The 17,056-nt window shown below is 38.9% G+C and overlaps 1 protein-coding gene across 11 annotated transcripts in view; it reads left to right on the top strand.

Annotated features, from left to right (window-relative positions):
* The window catches only part of AGFG1 (ArfGAP with FG repeats 1), a 1,878,478-nt gene that overhangs the window by 1,454,882 nt on the left and 406,540 nt on the right, over positions 1-17,056 (top strand). For all 11 annotated transcript variants that reach the window (XM_044070432.1, XM_044070431.1, XM_044070430.1 and 8 more), the window contains one exon: positions 13,259-13,448. In XM_044070432.1, the coding sequence (XP_043926367.1) occupies positions 13,259-13,448 (190 nt within the window). The remainder of the gene's footprint in view (positions 1-13,258; positions 13,449-17,056) is intronic.

The raw sequence follows: 17,056 nt of genomic DNA, 5'->3' as shown, positions 1-17,056 counted from the left end.
CATGAAATACTGGCTGTAGATTCAGACCATATGGCTGTTATCTGATAGACAATATGGCTGTAGCCTGGTATGTCAACAAACTCTACAGAAGGAAGTCCTACCTTATCTGTTGAGAAGCTGTGAGTGTGTGGCAGTCTACTGTCTCAACTTCACCTCTTTGTAAGTTTCTTCAGTATCATTTGGAAATTTCTGATTCTGTAGTCAATCCATTGGTATGGAGGGGTAAGCCCTTGACTACAGCCCAGGCAATCTAAGTTTAATTAGTGGCTTGAGCAACTGACCATGCAGTGATTAACTTGAGAAGTGCCTTTTTTTTTGGCTACTGTTAAGAGCAGCAAAGCAGCGTTGACCTTCACTTGAGGGCATATTGTACCTCTTTCAAGTTTAGCCACAGATTTTTGCATAGCCCAACATTGTTCGTGAATTAACAGATTAAAACTAAGCCAGACTGAAAGTAGAAAATACAATGGTTTCCATTACATCAACAGTCTTTTGAATACTGCAAGTGAACACATTTAGAAGAAGCTTAATCTAGAGTTATACAGCACTCTCAAAAGAGAGGAAGGGCTGTTGATCAAAATAAATTGCAAAAGGAAATGTAGTGAAACCTTTGGGAGTGCTTTGTAATGTTGCCAGTTGTGAAGTGCCAGAAGCCCCAGTGAACAGTATGCATAAAATACTGGTTCTTAAAAGAAACGGACACACAGTTTTCATAGAGTAGTTGATTGCTGGAGAGCTTCTGTATGAAATTTAGACTGGTCCTGCGACCAGTTTGTAACATCACTAGAAAGAAAACAGACGTCGTATGAGGTCTACAATAACAAACTGCATTTGAGGAATTAGAAAAGGTGGTTCAGCAGAGTGTTTGGTGGAGACCAGAGGAGCCTAACCAGGCCTTCAACATTTTTCTCATGGTAAAACAAGACCTGCTGACTGTAAAGCTGTGCTCAACCACAAACCAAGTATTATGAACAAAAATGTAGAACATAGCACCACAGCAAACCAATAAAAAGCAGATGGCAAAGCAGTGTAAAATCCAAATAGACTTTTATTTGAACATGTGAGCTCTTTTGCGATAAAGTCGCTTCTTCATACCATACAAAAAATCAGCAGCATCTCAAATATGTAAAATGCAATCAATTAAATATCTACCGATAAAAACAATAGCCACAGAAATTTAAAGGCAGAAACCATAAAAGGCTATTGCCATAAAAACACACACAGCAGTGTATACTTATTTAATAAGCTTTCTTTCTTTCAGAACTGGCTTAAGAGGTACTGATTCATTCAAACCTGTACCTCTATGTGCTGATAGTTTAAGAATCCATCTTAATTCTTTCCCTTCTGTGACATTAGTTATATCACCCAGTCTAAAACTTTCATAAATTACTTCTACTGCCATAAACTTAAACCAGTGGTTAGTGCCGTTCTCTACTATACGTTTAGCTAAGGTCCTATATCTATGGCCCTTATTGGCACAATAGTAATGGTCTCTAATTTGTTTCTCAAGTCTCCTGTTAGTTTTTCCTTTATAAAATTTTGAACAAATCACACTCTGTGCTATATAAACTAAATTTTTGGTGTCACAATTAGCTTTAAGTTTAAAAACATAATTATTACCATTGTCTGGTTGTATAAATCTATTGGATACAACAATGTATTTACAAAAAGTACATTTACCACAGATATTGGTACCAAAACTAGTTGTTCTAATACTAGTTTGCTGTAGTTTACTTGTATTAGGGAAACAAAGCTCTCTTTTCAACGATTTTTTATTTTTATAAACAAAATTTGGGTCTGCACTAACAGACTCACATAGAATAGGGTCAGAAGATAAAATATGCCAGTTTTTTGTAATAATTTTTATGTCTATGCTGTCAGTACTAAAAGTCATACAATAAGCTACATTGTTATAACTATTATTGTGGGCAGTCTTTGTTTTCTTTACGTGTAAAAAACGGGCATCCACTACTTTGTCTGTCTAACTTGACCCCTTCACATGCTTTACTTACTTCAAAAGGTTAACCATGTTCTATAAATTCCATACTAGTGGAACACATAGTTGTTTCAAATTCTTGTTCCTGGTCATGGAGCCTAGAAACTCTTAAAAAGTTGACCTCTTACCACATTTTCAAAAATATGTGGTGGATGCATACTATTACGTTCAGGATAACTATGTGTATAACATGGTTTTCTATATCTCTTCGTGTACAGCTTTCCTTCTATGCCCCTATACAGGGTAGCATCAAGGAAATCTATACAAGGGCAAGAATATTTCATAGTAAACTTATGGAAGGGTGTACTTGAATTTATAACACTTAGAAAATTATTTTAACTTTCAAGGTCTCCTTTCCAAAAAATATATAAGTCATCACCAAAATGCCGATAGAATTTTACATGCACATTAAATTGTTCAACATTTAAGATGTTTACATTTTCCCAGTATGCCATGACCATATTGGTGTAGCTATTGGCACAGGACGTGCCCATAGCTACACCAGAGGTCTGTAAGTAATATTGCTTCTCAAGTAGAAAAACATTATATTCTAGTACCAGCTCTATAAGGTAGCAAGTAAACTCTATTTTTTCATCTGTGAGAGAGCCTTCTTCTTTAAGAAATTTTTTTACATAGGAAAGACTTGAAAAGATTCGGTTAGGAATAACCGTAAACAGAGACGTAACATCTAAAGTTACCATAATCCCTGTACCAGTTTCAACATAACTCTCAAGAAAAGAGTAAAAATCACTTAAGAATGTTCTGTGTCATGCAAAACAATAGCGTATTTGTGTAAAATGGGTCTTAAATGTCTTTCTACGTGTAGAGACGCTGGTTCGGTTAGACATCCACCTCCAGCTACTATGGGTCTAAAAGCTGGAGTTACAAGATTTTTATGTATTTTCGGCAAACCATTCATTGTAGGTACAACAGGATGTTCTACTATAAGATACTGGAACAGTTCTTTAGAAGTAACTGTTTCTTCAAAGCAGTTAACTAGAGACTTAGTTGTTGTTCTCTCGACTTTTCGCGAAGGGTCGCCACAGCGGAACTCTGGTCCGCTAATGATTGGCAGTAGATTTTTATGATGCCGAGTTGCCAGCTCGACGCCCAACCTTCAACGAAGGCACACCCATTCACGCATGTCTTTCGGAATGCCACTCGACAGCAGGAGTACATGCAGACTCCACACAGAAGGCACTCCCCGCACTCCAGCCGAGGCCTTTCAATTAACTTTTGTACAGAATAAAGTTCTATGCTGGTATATGTATTGTCATCTCTAAGCATGGTATTCATAGTAGTAACATAATACTCTTTATCTACCACAGCAAAGGAATTGCCTTTATTGGTTGATTGTATTACAATGTCACTATATCTGTAAATTTTCAAGTGCTTATCTCTCATTTTTATTTAAGTTATAAAACTTATTTCATTTATACTCACTGTTGGTTTCAAAAAGATTATAAATCTGTTGTTCACATACATTTGAAAAAAAACTTCCAGAGTGGAAGACAGTGTTGGACAGAAAGCACTTGGCTTTTTATAGTTACATACACTTTCATGTGACACAGGAAAAACAAACTGCTCTTTAAGAGCTATTTTTCGTACAAACAATTTCAGCTCTAGAATAGTGTCGGCTAAATCAGCCCTTTGAGAAGGAATGAAAGACAAACCTTTTTTAAGTAAAGAAAGTTCAGCTTCTGTTAACTGTCTCTGCGATAAGTTCCATACTAGTTATTTGTTATGTTCCACATTTTCTTGAGAGTTTGTGGTTCTTGATCCTGAAAGGAATTCTTTCTCTTGAATTTCTTTCCTTCGATGTTCACATCTTTGTATTCCTGGCGTTAAATAAGTGTACTGCTATGTGTGTTTTTATGGCAATAGCCTTTTATGGTTTCTGTCTTAAAAGAAAGCTTTGCCTTTAAATTTTTATGGCTATTGTACTTGAATGTTTTTTATTGGTAGATATTTGATTGTATTTTAAATATTTGAGATGCTGCTGATTTTTTTGTATGGCTGAAGAAGCGATTTAATTGCGAAAGCGCTCACCTGTGTTTGAATAAACACCTATTTGGATTTTACACTGCTCTTTGCCATCTGCTTTTTATTGCTTTGCTGTGGTGCTATGTACTACATTTTTGTTCATACATTTTTCTCATAGTGTTACCATAAACAACACTGGTTGTGGCTACAAGGCAGTGCGTCCAAACTGAAACTGTTAGGATTTCTAAAGATTTCACTAGACTGCAGATATAATATAGCACATTGAAACAAGTGTTGGCAGTATATTCTGCACTTCTGTATATGAAATAATGATAGCAAGTGACTTTAAAAGGTGGTGATTCTGTCCAAGAAGGATTATGTGATTATGCATTAATGACACTGATTTCACAAACTTCCATGGTGCAGAAGTGGAGCTGGTAGTTGCACTAATGAGCAAGGACCTGAAGTGTCACAGGCATAGCGTAAATAGGACTGCTTACAGTAGTAGAGAGTGATACATGAGACAACTGAATTTAAGGCCAAAAAATCACATTGTTTACAGACAGATCTGGAAAAAATTGAGCTCTTTAAAGAACATAGATTGTGGAGCACCTTGCCCAAAAACTGAAGCCATATTGTATGAGGAGGAATACAGTGGCTCCAGTAATCAAGCAGAACTCCATGCTGATGTGGTATTGATTATTAAAAGTATTAATTTCCACTGACATCTGGGCAGTGTACAAGGGTTTAGCATCATTTGCCATACTGTTATTAAAATTAAGAAAACTACATGAGATTGTTGTGAGGAGGATTTGGCGATTGGTTGCAGATGTGGGATGAAGTGCAGAAGCTGATTCATTGCTATTGTACAGGTGATTGAACATCTCTTCTACCATAACCAAAACAATATGGCAGCGCTATGAGTAGAGAAGAACAGGAATAAAATGATAGAATATTCTATGGCAAGATGGACATACAACTGCTATGAACAGCTGGAATGAGAAGCATGGAATGACGGTACAAAGTTATGTAGTAGCCAGCGTTATCAGTTTGAAATGCATGAGGACATCAGGCAAACACTGTTAGAACCTGTCTTATGAAAGATTGCATTGAGGAAATAAATAGGTACAAATCTGGCAAGTTGATGTCACTGTTCCATTATCTTTAAATCAAAATCAGCAGTGTTGCCTAACTATGGTGGACACATTTAAGGTCTCTTACTTTCAATACTTTGTAGGAATTCACTGGAGGAGTTGTGTTCTCTGTAATGGTATTCCTAGTGAATTACATATTGGTCAAAAACCTTATTTCATTGGCTCAGAAATTCAAGACTAGCAAAGCAAGTGGAGTACAGTGGGTGCTGCATATCCCTTATCTTCGAGGTTTAATTGAACATGTAAATGGACTTTTGAAAGATCAGAGTCAGAAAAACAGCAGTGCAACTAAACAGTAGACCCATGAGGAGAGCATGTATCTCCATTTCAGTTGTAAATAAAATATATGGAGTAGTAATTACATTTTGCAAATGGAGAGACTACAGCCAGATAACACTTGTCTGATGGTGGTGAATGCTGAGTAGACATGCATGTTGCTTTATGCAGCAACAGGGCGAGTGTGTTATTCTAACAAAAGGTTCAAGTCCAGCTTGAATGAAAGTTTATAATGTCACCCTCCTTGCACTTGGGGGCAAACTAGTTTGTTGGGGGCAAAATAGGCTACCAAACTGTATTGAACAGAGAAGAAAAAACTAACAGCAAAACTTGGTAATTTGAGAATGTCAGCACAAGCTATTGAAAATGATAGGCCTTAGCTGAACGTTGCACCAAGGTGTGCACAATACACTTTTAACAGTAGTTGATAAGGGTATACTGTCTGGATTAAAACTTTTATGCAGACTGATACAAAGGATGTTACTTGTGCACAACCTGATGATACAAGTTTAGTTATTAGCTGACAACACTAAAAAAACTTTTACTCGATATACAGATTGACTGACTGATAACTGTCAGCATGGGCTGTTTTGTAATGTTACTATGGAGAACCTTATGGTTGTAGAGCATTGCTAACAATTGGAGGTAATGTTCTAGATGATAATATAATTTATTGTTCCAAACCAGCGCCAACATGGACAGTAAGTAAAAATAAAATGCTGAACATCCCATTGTGGACAGTTGTATTTTTGCCAAGAAAATGAAGTTGATTTTATTGTCTTAATACGCAAAATACAACTGAAACTGCTGAGCCTTTTTTAAAGGAAAATGGATCAACTGAGTTAATAAAATAACATTTAGACATAAAAAAAATGGTGGCTGACACAGCAGTGTATTTCAAAGCCTACATCAGTGACAGTGTAACAGTTTTATTTAGCAGACCGAGATGATGTGAACGTAGCTAGCCTTGTTAAACAGGTTACTATGTAAATTAATAGGTCAGCTGTAAACATTTCCTTTCAGATGGCTTTAAAAAAAAAGGGCTAGTTTACTAGTTACACCTTTGTCATAATAATAATGTCCAAACTAAAGCTGCAGGAATCGGGCCTGTTTTTACACCTCAATACTAAACCTTCTAGCTTATTTCACCCTTGTGGTTTTGCATCTTAAGATTCACCCTAAATTGTGACTCCCCAGGGAGGGTCCCTGGTTTTGCAGGTTCTGTATACTTTCTTACCTTTCAGTTGATACACAGTTTGACTGACCCTCAGTTGAAGGGGATTACAAGCACCCATCTACTGTTACCCTTTGATGACAGCCTTCTAAGGAGTGACTGTTATTGGATAAGCTGGACGAGTATGTATTTATATATAAGCAAATAGTACATAAATACATACAAATATTTCAAGCACGGACATTAATGCCCTTCTAACCTGCCGAGATACCAAACAGTTGTTCCATTAATAAGTCTTAAGGCTGTTCTTAAAAAAAAAATCTAAACAAGTGCTTGCTTTTATATAATTTGGTAGTCTGTTCCATGCATCACCTGCTCTCTGAGAACCAATTAGTACAATTCTCATTCCTATAGAATCTTCTACAGAGGTTGCCTGATAATGAACTAAACATTCCCAGAGGTAGTTGTCCTTAAATTTTCTATATACCTGAATAAGGTCTCCTCCTAAATATCTGAGACACTGTACAAGCTAAGATACTGTAGTTTTTCATAGTAACTTAAAATTTTCACATCTATGGAAGTCATTGATATTTTTCTGCTGTACTCTTTCCAATTTACTCATGCTTGTTTTCTTATAAGGTGTCCATGTTGTTGTTCCATACTCAAGTTTGGGTCTAATATGCGCAAACAATGACTTCATCATTTCTGATTTCCTAGACTTTATAAATCTTTTTATACAATCTATACAGCTGTATAACTAATTGGTTGATATGATTAGAAAAAAAACCTACATATATACCCAGGTCATTAAGTGAATATACAGTTACAATCACTGTGTGCTGTATTAAATATTCACTTTTCAATTTATGTCTCCCTAGTCTCATATGGTTAGTTTTTGATACATTTATCAATTGTCAATTAAGTAAAGCTCTTTTGCAGATGTGCCCTATCTGTAACGCATGTAATTAATTCACCCAATTTCAAGTCACCTGCTTAAAGACTGTAGAACACCTCAGATTGAAAAGATAGACCTGGAAAGATATAATCTAAACAACTATGGGCCTAGGACATTGGACACCCTGACTGTAGCCAAGAATTTTACCTGTCCAATTGCTGTATGATACTTGCCATGTCCTATTTATAAGCCATGCAGTTGTCAGTCTTATCAAGTGCACATGAATACCTAATTGTTCTAATTTATTGATCTGTGTTTTGAGAGTGACCCTATCAAATGCTGAAGTTAAATCTATATAAATTACATCACAGCACAATTTTTCATTCATAGCTATCATTATATTGTTATAAAATGTCATGTTACAGGTAGTAACAGATCTGTTTTCAACATATGCATGTTGATATGTGGTTTCAAGTCCCAACCTATCCAGTTCTGGTAATAACTTATCCAATATTACCTTCTCCATTATTTTTGCACAGCATGAAAGTAGACTTAAGGGTGTGTATGACTCTGGGTTTGTCCTACTCCCCTTTCCCCTTAGACAGGTTTAATAAGTGCATGTCTCAAATCTTGTGGAATTTCTCCATATCTGTATGACTTAGTAAATAACAGATATAATGGTACTGTAAGTTCTTGCTGTAGTGTTCTCGGGTCATTAATATGAATTTTTTCTCTTCCCAGTGCTTTGTTTGGATCCAGTTTGCATAGTTCTTTTTCAATATAATCTAATTTGATTTCAGTGTCTGAGGTTACTTAAATGTCACTAGGACAGCTTATCAACCCCTTTGTGGAGCCAAACTATTTTGTATGTGATTTAGTAAATATATCTATAATCTGTTGTGTCTAAGAATAAATTGTAGAATCTACACACAGTTTATCAATTTGTATGGCTTTACTCCTTCCACATCTTATCTATGAAATGGTTTTCTATCATGCCCAATATCGTTATAAAATGTTCTTGATCTTGTCTCATACTATGCTTAATTTGTTTGTCCAGCTTGTTTATTTCAGTTTTCAAAGTTGTAGTTCGGCCTCTTTTCCATTTCCTATATTCTTTGTCTCTCACCTTAATCAAGTGTCTTGTCCTACTAAAGTTGTGTGCTTAGATGCTTATTTTAAAATGTTTTTAATTTTTTTTTTTGCATTTAAACACCTTCTCATTCAAAACTTTCCAAATTTCCTTCTGCTGCGTTTCCACTGACCGCATCACTCCAATACGTTTTATATTATAATTATATTATAATATATACATTATGTTATATAACATTATATTATAATAATCCTTAGCATGGAGAAAATCGATATCTGTGCAGTAACAGAAACCTGGTTCAAGGCTCCCGAGAGCACCCCAGCGCTACCAGGTTATACCTCATACCATGCTTTTCGGCCCCAAAACTTGGACTGACCCACAAAAGGAGGGGGAGTATCAATATTCATCAAAGATACCCACACCTCCAGGTTGGTGGCACAGCACGAAGCATCAGCGACTATCCATGTGCAACTAACAGTGGGTAAAACTGCCTTCCAATTTATAGCCTGCTACAGACCACCCTCCCTAACCCAGGAACCCCACTCGGACTTCATGAGAACACTGGAAAATATGAAGGTCTCTCCAAACACCATTATATTGGGCGACTTCAACTACCCAAACATAGACTGGGAGCATTACTCTAGCTCCAACACCCTAGCCCAAAGGTTCCTAGAATTTATAAACTCAAATGCTATGGAACAACTTGTTACCACTCCCACAAGAGGGGAAAACATACTGGACCTGATCATCACCAACATGGGGACTATGCTCCAGACCAGAAGTGTATCCCTCACTGGTAAGATCAGACCATAAACTAATCTCACTGGATGTTCACATCCTGACACCACCCCTGCCCAGAAAACCACAGTGAAAAACTTCTCTAAAGCAAATTTCACACTCCTCAAAACTGAGGTGGAATCCTTCAAAGCCCCCGGGCCTGTGGAAAATACGGCCCAGACCGCAGAATCCTTTATAAACGCATTCTATGAACACCTTCAGGAATGCATGGATCATACGATCCCAAATAAATTTCTTTAGTTATGTTAGGAACCTGGGTGGTAATTCCCAGATATGCTCAGAATTAGTCCAAAATTACAAAAAATACACCGAACCCACAGACATTGCCAACATCCTAGCTGACAGGTTCAGCGCAAACTCCCCCCCCCCCCCACCAAAAGGGCAAATATCTATTCCAGCAGAGTGCTGCCCCACTGACATCTTGGATGCTCAGGTAAGAGCCGCCCTCTCCAAAGCAAAAAACACAGCATCAATGGGACCAGACGGTGTCCCGGGCTGCGTCCTACATGAACTCCAAGAAGAGCTAAACCCAAACATAAAACTACTGTTCAATCTCAGCCTTACTACCGGATATGTACCCAAAGAGTGGCGTACAGCAGCTGTGGTCCCTCTCCACAAAGGTGATGCCTCAACGGATCCTGGAAACTATCGCCCCATAAGCCTGACTAGCTTGGTCTGCAAAGCTATGGAAAGGATAGTCATGGACCTCATAAATAAAGATATTGGGGACCTACAGACACTGGATCCTACCCAGTTCGGCTTTGTTAAGGGCAGATCCTGCCTCTTAAACCTGGTTGATTTCTTTGAAACAGTCACCAAGGCCATTGACGAGGGGAAGGTGGTCCACACAGCCTACCTGGACCTCGCAAAAGCCTTCGATACAATACCCCACTCAGGCATTATAGATAAGCTCACCAGCTTAAATATAAACCCTATGTCACTAGATGGGTTGCAAACTGGCTCAAGGACATAACCCACATGGTTAGAATTGCTGGAGCCATGTCAGACTCCAAACCAGTTACAAGTGGCGTCCCACAAGGCTCAGTCCTGGGACCTCTCTTGTTCAGTATATATTTCTCAGAGGTACAGGCCAACACGGAAGGACTGTGGCTGACCAAGTTCGCAGATGACTGCAAACTGGGCGCCATAATCGACTCTCCAGCCGACACAAGCATCCTCCAAAAGGGCCTCATAGAAACAGACAACTGGTGCCAGAGCCATGGCCTCAAGCTAAACGCCAAAAAGTGTATAGTCATCCCCTTTGGCAAAAACAAAGTGCCCACAAATTACCACATAGGTGGTAATCCATTAAGTACAGAAGAAGTAATTAGGGACCTGGGGACCCAAGTTGATAGCAATCTCTCATTTGACAACCACGTGGCCAAAGTGGTTAGAAAAACATTTTATATAGCCCACCTAATCATGAAGGGATTCACATCTAGATCAGGGGAGATCATCGTGCCTCTTTACTCATCCCTCATCAGGCCCATAATTGAGTACAATGCCCCTTTTGGGATGTACCTTACCATACACCTGCAGCAACTGGAAAGACCCCAAAAGTACCTCACCAAGAGGATCAAAGGGCTCAAACAGATGCCATATGCTGCCGGTTAAAGAAACTCCAGCTCTACTCAGTGGCATACCGCCTGTTCAGAGGCGATCTGTGCCTGACGTATAAAGCCATGTCCAACTTGGAATTAATGGACATGCTGCACCTCAGAAAATCCAAATCCTATCGAGCTACACGCTCGAGAGACTTGAACCTCAGCACTGAAATAAATAGGACATGCTGGAGGGACAGATTCATAACCCAGAGGCTCCCTTCACTCTGGAATAAAATCCCAGTCCAGGTTAGGCAGAGTCCCTCATTGACTCTCTTCAAGAGGAATCTTGATGAGTGGATGGGAGATCGTAGGTTTACCCCGGGTATGACTTCTGTGTCACTGTTAGACAGAGCCACAGTATACTAACCTCAAAAAAAAAGGGCATAGCAAAATTAATTTAAAATGGGTGGCGAAAGCCAAACACATTCTGGCTAGGCTTATAAATGCCCTAGGGCAGATAGCCTAGTATGAACCTATGAACCTATATAACGACTGTTTTGTTTCCATATAATCTGTTGTTAATCTCCTGTGCATTTGATTTAGACTTCAGTTTGGCAGATTGTCTAGTAGCAACAAATTAACCTTTATAGTGTCAAGTCCACTTTCCCCCCTTGATTTTCAATAATGGCGCCTGCTCATTGGTGAAGTGTAAACTGGTAGGCTGAGGGCTAGATGTTGTCCTAGTGAAGCCTTTTACATCTTGATGTGTACTGACTTGGGCAGCAACGACCCTGAGCAAGGGAGCTTCAGAGAAAAAAATGCAAAGTTGTAATGATGAGAGAGGGGATAAACATTCATAAATCTGCTAATAACGTTCCTTTTGTGAGTCAGCTAATCTTGTCAGAATGTAGAGTGAATGACTGGTATTGCATGAGATTTCTTTCTACGAATGTATACAACAAGCATGTTACTCTTAGTGAGCAGCTTAGTGTTTACTAGATTGTGAATGATGTACATTAATAGTTGTATGCTGATAGTCATTGAAATAGTATATTATGTACATTTCTGCAGTCTTCTTGTGTGTATATGGCAAGTTGCACATAATATTGCTTTCATTGTGCATTGTTTCTAGGATCTAGCATCTTTAGAAGAGAAACCAAGTGTAGACCCTGATAGCAAAAGCTTAGCCAGTTCTTATCGTGCAATTGATTTGCTATGCTGTAGATATGAGTTTTATACCACTCAAGTTTTTGGTGCTAGAAAGTATCCTTTGCTGATTTAGGACAAGTAAGTCAAAACAGAGCTTTTGCTTTTTAAGCATTTTGTAGGATAACACAAAGGAAAAATTACCATGATCCTAAAAAGACTGAATTGAATTGCCCCCCCCCCCCCCCTCCAGACTTGGCTGTTTTCTTCCTCGTGTCTTCTGACCCATCAACCTTCCTTTTAGTTGAGCAGCCTATTTGTTCAAAATGGGCAAGAGACAACTACAGGGAACTGTCATCTCGCTAACCATTAGAGTTACCCTCCCCCAGGCAGATGATATGCGCACTTGCAGAAATGAAGGTGTGCATTGCCTTTACTCTGTGTTTGCATACTCCCTCACTTGTGGATTGAAGGCTGTTATGCAGATGCCTCTTAGCAAGGCCAAGCATGCACATCCTTGCCCTTGTACTGCTTGCTGCATTACTTTCCCTTTAGTGCCATCATCGCAGCAGACCAGACAGCCTCCCTACCCTCAGGATGAGTGATGGTGTTAACTGCTGAATCTCTCCTTCCTTTGTCAATTCTTCCATGGTGTTAACTGCTGAATCTCTCCTTCCTTTGTCAATTCTTCCAACACCCAGGTCACAGCTAGGGCTTTATCTCTTATTATACTGCCAATCATTAGCGGACCAGAGTTCCGCTGTGGCGACCCCTAACCGGGAAAAGCTGAAAGACGCAAACAAACCAGAGAGCCAAGGAACTGAAATAACTTAATCTCTAAGCTGTGAAACGAATTCTCACAGATACTGATATTTTCAATAGTTGCATTTTCAGCCTACCTGCAGCAATTGGGTGGTTTGCCAACAAGTTTTGGCAATGATTTTGATGATGTGTGGTGCTTCTTCTCAGTTAAATTAAAAAACTTGTTTATGTGGATGATGATTTTTAGTTTCACTCTATATTTGGCTGTGCGTACCTTTTCAATTTGTTTCTAAGCTAAGTTAAATATTAGAAGTTTGCTCAGATTATAATGGATTTGTTAAATGATATCACTTGTAGAATTCTGCAAAATTTGCCTAATCTGTGCGATGCATAATTGTATTATAGATTGCATTATATTCCCTTTCCCTTTCCTTTGTCAGGTACTACTGGACAGATGAGCAATTTCAATGCTGCCACAGTAACAGCATCTTCTGCACCTGTTCCCTCTGGATCTGCTGCGGGTCAGCTTGGTTCATCAGATAAATATGCCGCTCTAGCAGCATTAGATAATGTCTTTGGAACTACAGTGCCATCTAGCAGTGCATTCAGTTCAACGACCAGTACAGTCAGGTATACTAGTAATCTGTCCATCCCAAACTGGGCATTGGAAATAAATAAGAAAAAGTGGCATTTGAATGTATAAAACTGCCTGCTTTTGCAATTGATGTATTCAGTTTTCTAAATGTCAAGTCTAAGAAATATTTTGTATAATTGGGGAGCTTTTTTTTTGTGCATTATTTCTGACCCAAATGAATGTGTAAATAAGAACATTTATCAAGGTTTAACTTGTAGGACTGACTAAGTGAAGTGGTTTATTCAGGGTTTATGTCTTGTAACTTTAACCTCTTGATAGTTGCTCAGGGATGTTAGTATCATACCTGTAAAAGGGCTAAAGGGTGTAAATTCTCACTGAAGTTATGGTGGTCTAGTGCAGCACTCTAGTATTACTTCATCGTGCTACTTGCTCCTCATTTAAAAATATGGTATGTCATTAATGTCATTGGGTCTATGTGTTTTTTTTTGTTGTGTTTTTTAGGCTAAAAGCTTAGAATAATGTTGGTCCCTTCTCCATCAGGCAAATGATTTCAGATATCCATTACTGACATTGTAGTGCAGAATTAGGAACATTTTATTTCTGAGGTGCCATAGTCAGCTGAGATGTTAAAATGATTTAAGTAAATTGTTAAGGTAAACTATATATATAGGAAACTTATTTTTGTAGTCCTCTTTGCCAGCATAATGGCATATTGCTTTTCTTTTCATTGCAGACATCTAGTTTTCAGTATTAGTGAGTCCTGTTTACAGGAAGTTGTAGTAGTCCACATGGGAGGAGACCAAGGCATGAATAACCGTCTGAAAGTTCAGCCTGAGATAAAAAGGTCTTAATCCTGTTAATGTTTTACACGTGGAAATAGGATAATTTTACAGTGGCAGACAATTGGGCTCAAAGTGTCCACCTGCAGTCTAGGATTACACCTATTCTACTCGCCTTACCAAAAATGTATTTCCGCTATACATGGTAAAGTTGGAAATGAGGGCATGAAGGGTTCCCTCAGAGTGTAATGAACTGCTATGGCCTAGGTTTTAAAGGTATTAAGTTTCAACTGGTTATGAACACACCAAGAAAGTGTGGCTTCAAAGTCTTCAGCAAGAGAATACACCTTAGTGGTATCATCTTGTGGAAAGGAGAGATATAGCTGAATATCATTAGCATGGCTGTACTAATCCCCTCTCCCTTAAGAGATCTCCCAATGGAAGCATAAAAACTGTTTGCAGTTGAGGGCCTACAACGAAGCCTTGTGGTTTTCGACACTCACAGGGACAGGAAGAAGAGGTGTTTATTCCAGAAAACCCACCTGAAAAGACCAGAGAGGTAAGATGTAAACAGTGGAGGAAATGCCACAGTTATTTCGTATATGGTCTGTCACAATGCTGTGATTAGCAGTATCAGATGCAGCAGAAAGATCCAAGAAGACCAACACTGAATATTATCACTGGTCTCGAGTGCTGTTGAGATCAGGGATTACAAAAGTGTGAGCAGTCTGTTTACTACTGTGAAAGCCAGATTGAAAGGGGTCCATAGTAAACCCATTGACTGTAAGATGAGTGCCATTTTACTTATAGATTATCATTTCAATAACCTTTCCCTTAAAATGAAAGTTTGAGATTTATCGGTAGTTGCCAAAGATGTAATGATCCAGAAAAGGTTTCTTGATGACTGGGATGACAAATGTCTTTTAAGGCCAGTGGGCACCCCTGCCTCCAAGATCCAGTGAACAAAGCAACATTTGAAATGTCACTGGATGAAGCATTTCAAGGCAGGTTGAAACCAGTGTTGATGGACAAGGAAACCAGTCTGCTTGTCAGGGGTTGCATGCTTTAAGTTAACAGTTATGAGCTTATCATAATCATAAATAACATACTATCCAAGAAACAGGGAGAGGGACTGCTGGGACTGCATCAGCTTCCATGAGGTCAAGTAGTGGTAGGGTGGATCTGTTATCAGCAGTCTTGTCAATGAAAAACTGAGTAGCTGACTGACATATCAAAGCAGATAAACCTCTCTGTGTGGTGTGATAGGCTGGCCTACATAACCTTTCCACTACGTGGTAGATTCCAGTTTGTCAGTTTAGCTGCAGACAGAATCATTGTGGATGGGAATGCTACCTTCTTATGAGTGATCTCATTGTGGTATGTAGCATAATTCTCATTGATTGTTTGCTACTTCACAGACGCACATGACACTTCATCCTATGTCCCTCACACTACCAATCCTACAGTCGGTCCTTCCTCCAGCCACAAAAAGAAAAAAATTCAGCAAACAACCTTTGCCTCAGTCACACATGGGTGACTCTGCTGTGACCATTTGTTGTACGTCAGACCACTCATCTTTCAACCCAGTTCCCTCTGGTGTAGCATCTACAGCCACTATGGACCAGGAATTAGCCACATCCTCTACATCAGTTGAGGCCCTTTTAGTGGGCAAGGGAGAGCCACTTTTGTTGGTCCTGGGAGATGGAATGTGAAAGGTTTCCCTGTTGTGTCAGAATGCTGTGCCCATCCCTGGGGAAGCTTCTGCCGCCATTAGTAACACAGTTGGCCTGTTAAAAAGAAATGGAAAACCAAGCGTGTATCTACTCCTCCGTTTCCTTTGGATAGGAGTAGATTCCTGTGTCTTGCTCAGGGTTTAAGTCAGGCTTCTGTTTCATCTTGTAAAGTAGTTTCTGGTAATAGAAAGAGGGATTCCTCCTTTTCCTGAAGAGGTTCAATTTCCTGAATCTGAAAAGGAAGATGCAGGGATGGATACAGGTTTTTTTCTCAGATTTCTGATTCTCCATATAGGAGTTTCTCTTTCTCAGAGACTATTGCTAGAATATGCCAATGCTGTCTTTGGGAGAGCACTAAGGTTCCTCATCACCTCAGAAAATACAATGAGTTGTTACAAAACAGTTTTCCAGAACCTGCACCCATTCCTTCTGACCAGTTTGCTTTAGAGGATGTGTGTGTTACTGCCTGCAGTTTTCCAGACAGACAGCTGCCCCTAAAAAGGCAGATAGGATGTATAAAGTTCCTCAGTCTTTTAAACTTTTATACATTATTCCCAAACTGGACCCAGCAGCTGTAGCTATAGTTGATCCCACTGCTGCTAAGCACTTAGTTAATTCCAGTCCTACTGTTTCTGATTAGGATGGGAACATTATTGATGGGTATGGGGAAAAGTGTATACTTCTGCAACTTTGATTTTCAGAATTTTGAATTGTCAGGCTCGTATGCTAAAGTTTGTTCTGACAAACTGTGATAGGAGGAATGTTTTATCTGCACATTCATCTTGTGAGGAAAAATATGCTTTAAATAACTGTTTCTTCTATAGTACAGGTCGCTACTCATTGTTTACAGTGTGTGTGTGACTGTTGATTCTTTTCTGGGTTATGGGCACTGGGAATGTTTTGAGGAGGTATGCATGGCTGCATTCTCAGTACCTCCTAGATGATGATAAAAATGAGATTTTAAATTCTCCTTTGGATAGAGATTTAGTGTTTGTACCTCTGCTGCAGAGATGATCAAAAAGTGTGAAACAGTCTCAACAAAAAAACGGGTAAACAAACGTTTATGAAGAAATGGCAAGGGGGTTCCAAAAAGAAGTCTTGAACCTGTCAAAACCAAGGAGAGTCCTACAA

Source organism: Protopterus annectens, chromosome 4.part1 (assembly GCF_019279795.1).
Source record: "Protopterus annectens isolate FY-2018-M chromosome 4.part1, PAN1.0, whole genome shotgun sequence".
Lineage (NCBI taxonomy): Eukaryota > Metazoa > Chordata > Ceratodontiformes > Protopteridae > Protopterus > Protopterus annectens.
The sequence above is the reverse complement of the archived record's forward strand: the minus strand, read 5'-3'. Positions and strand labels throughout refer to the sequence as shown.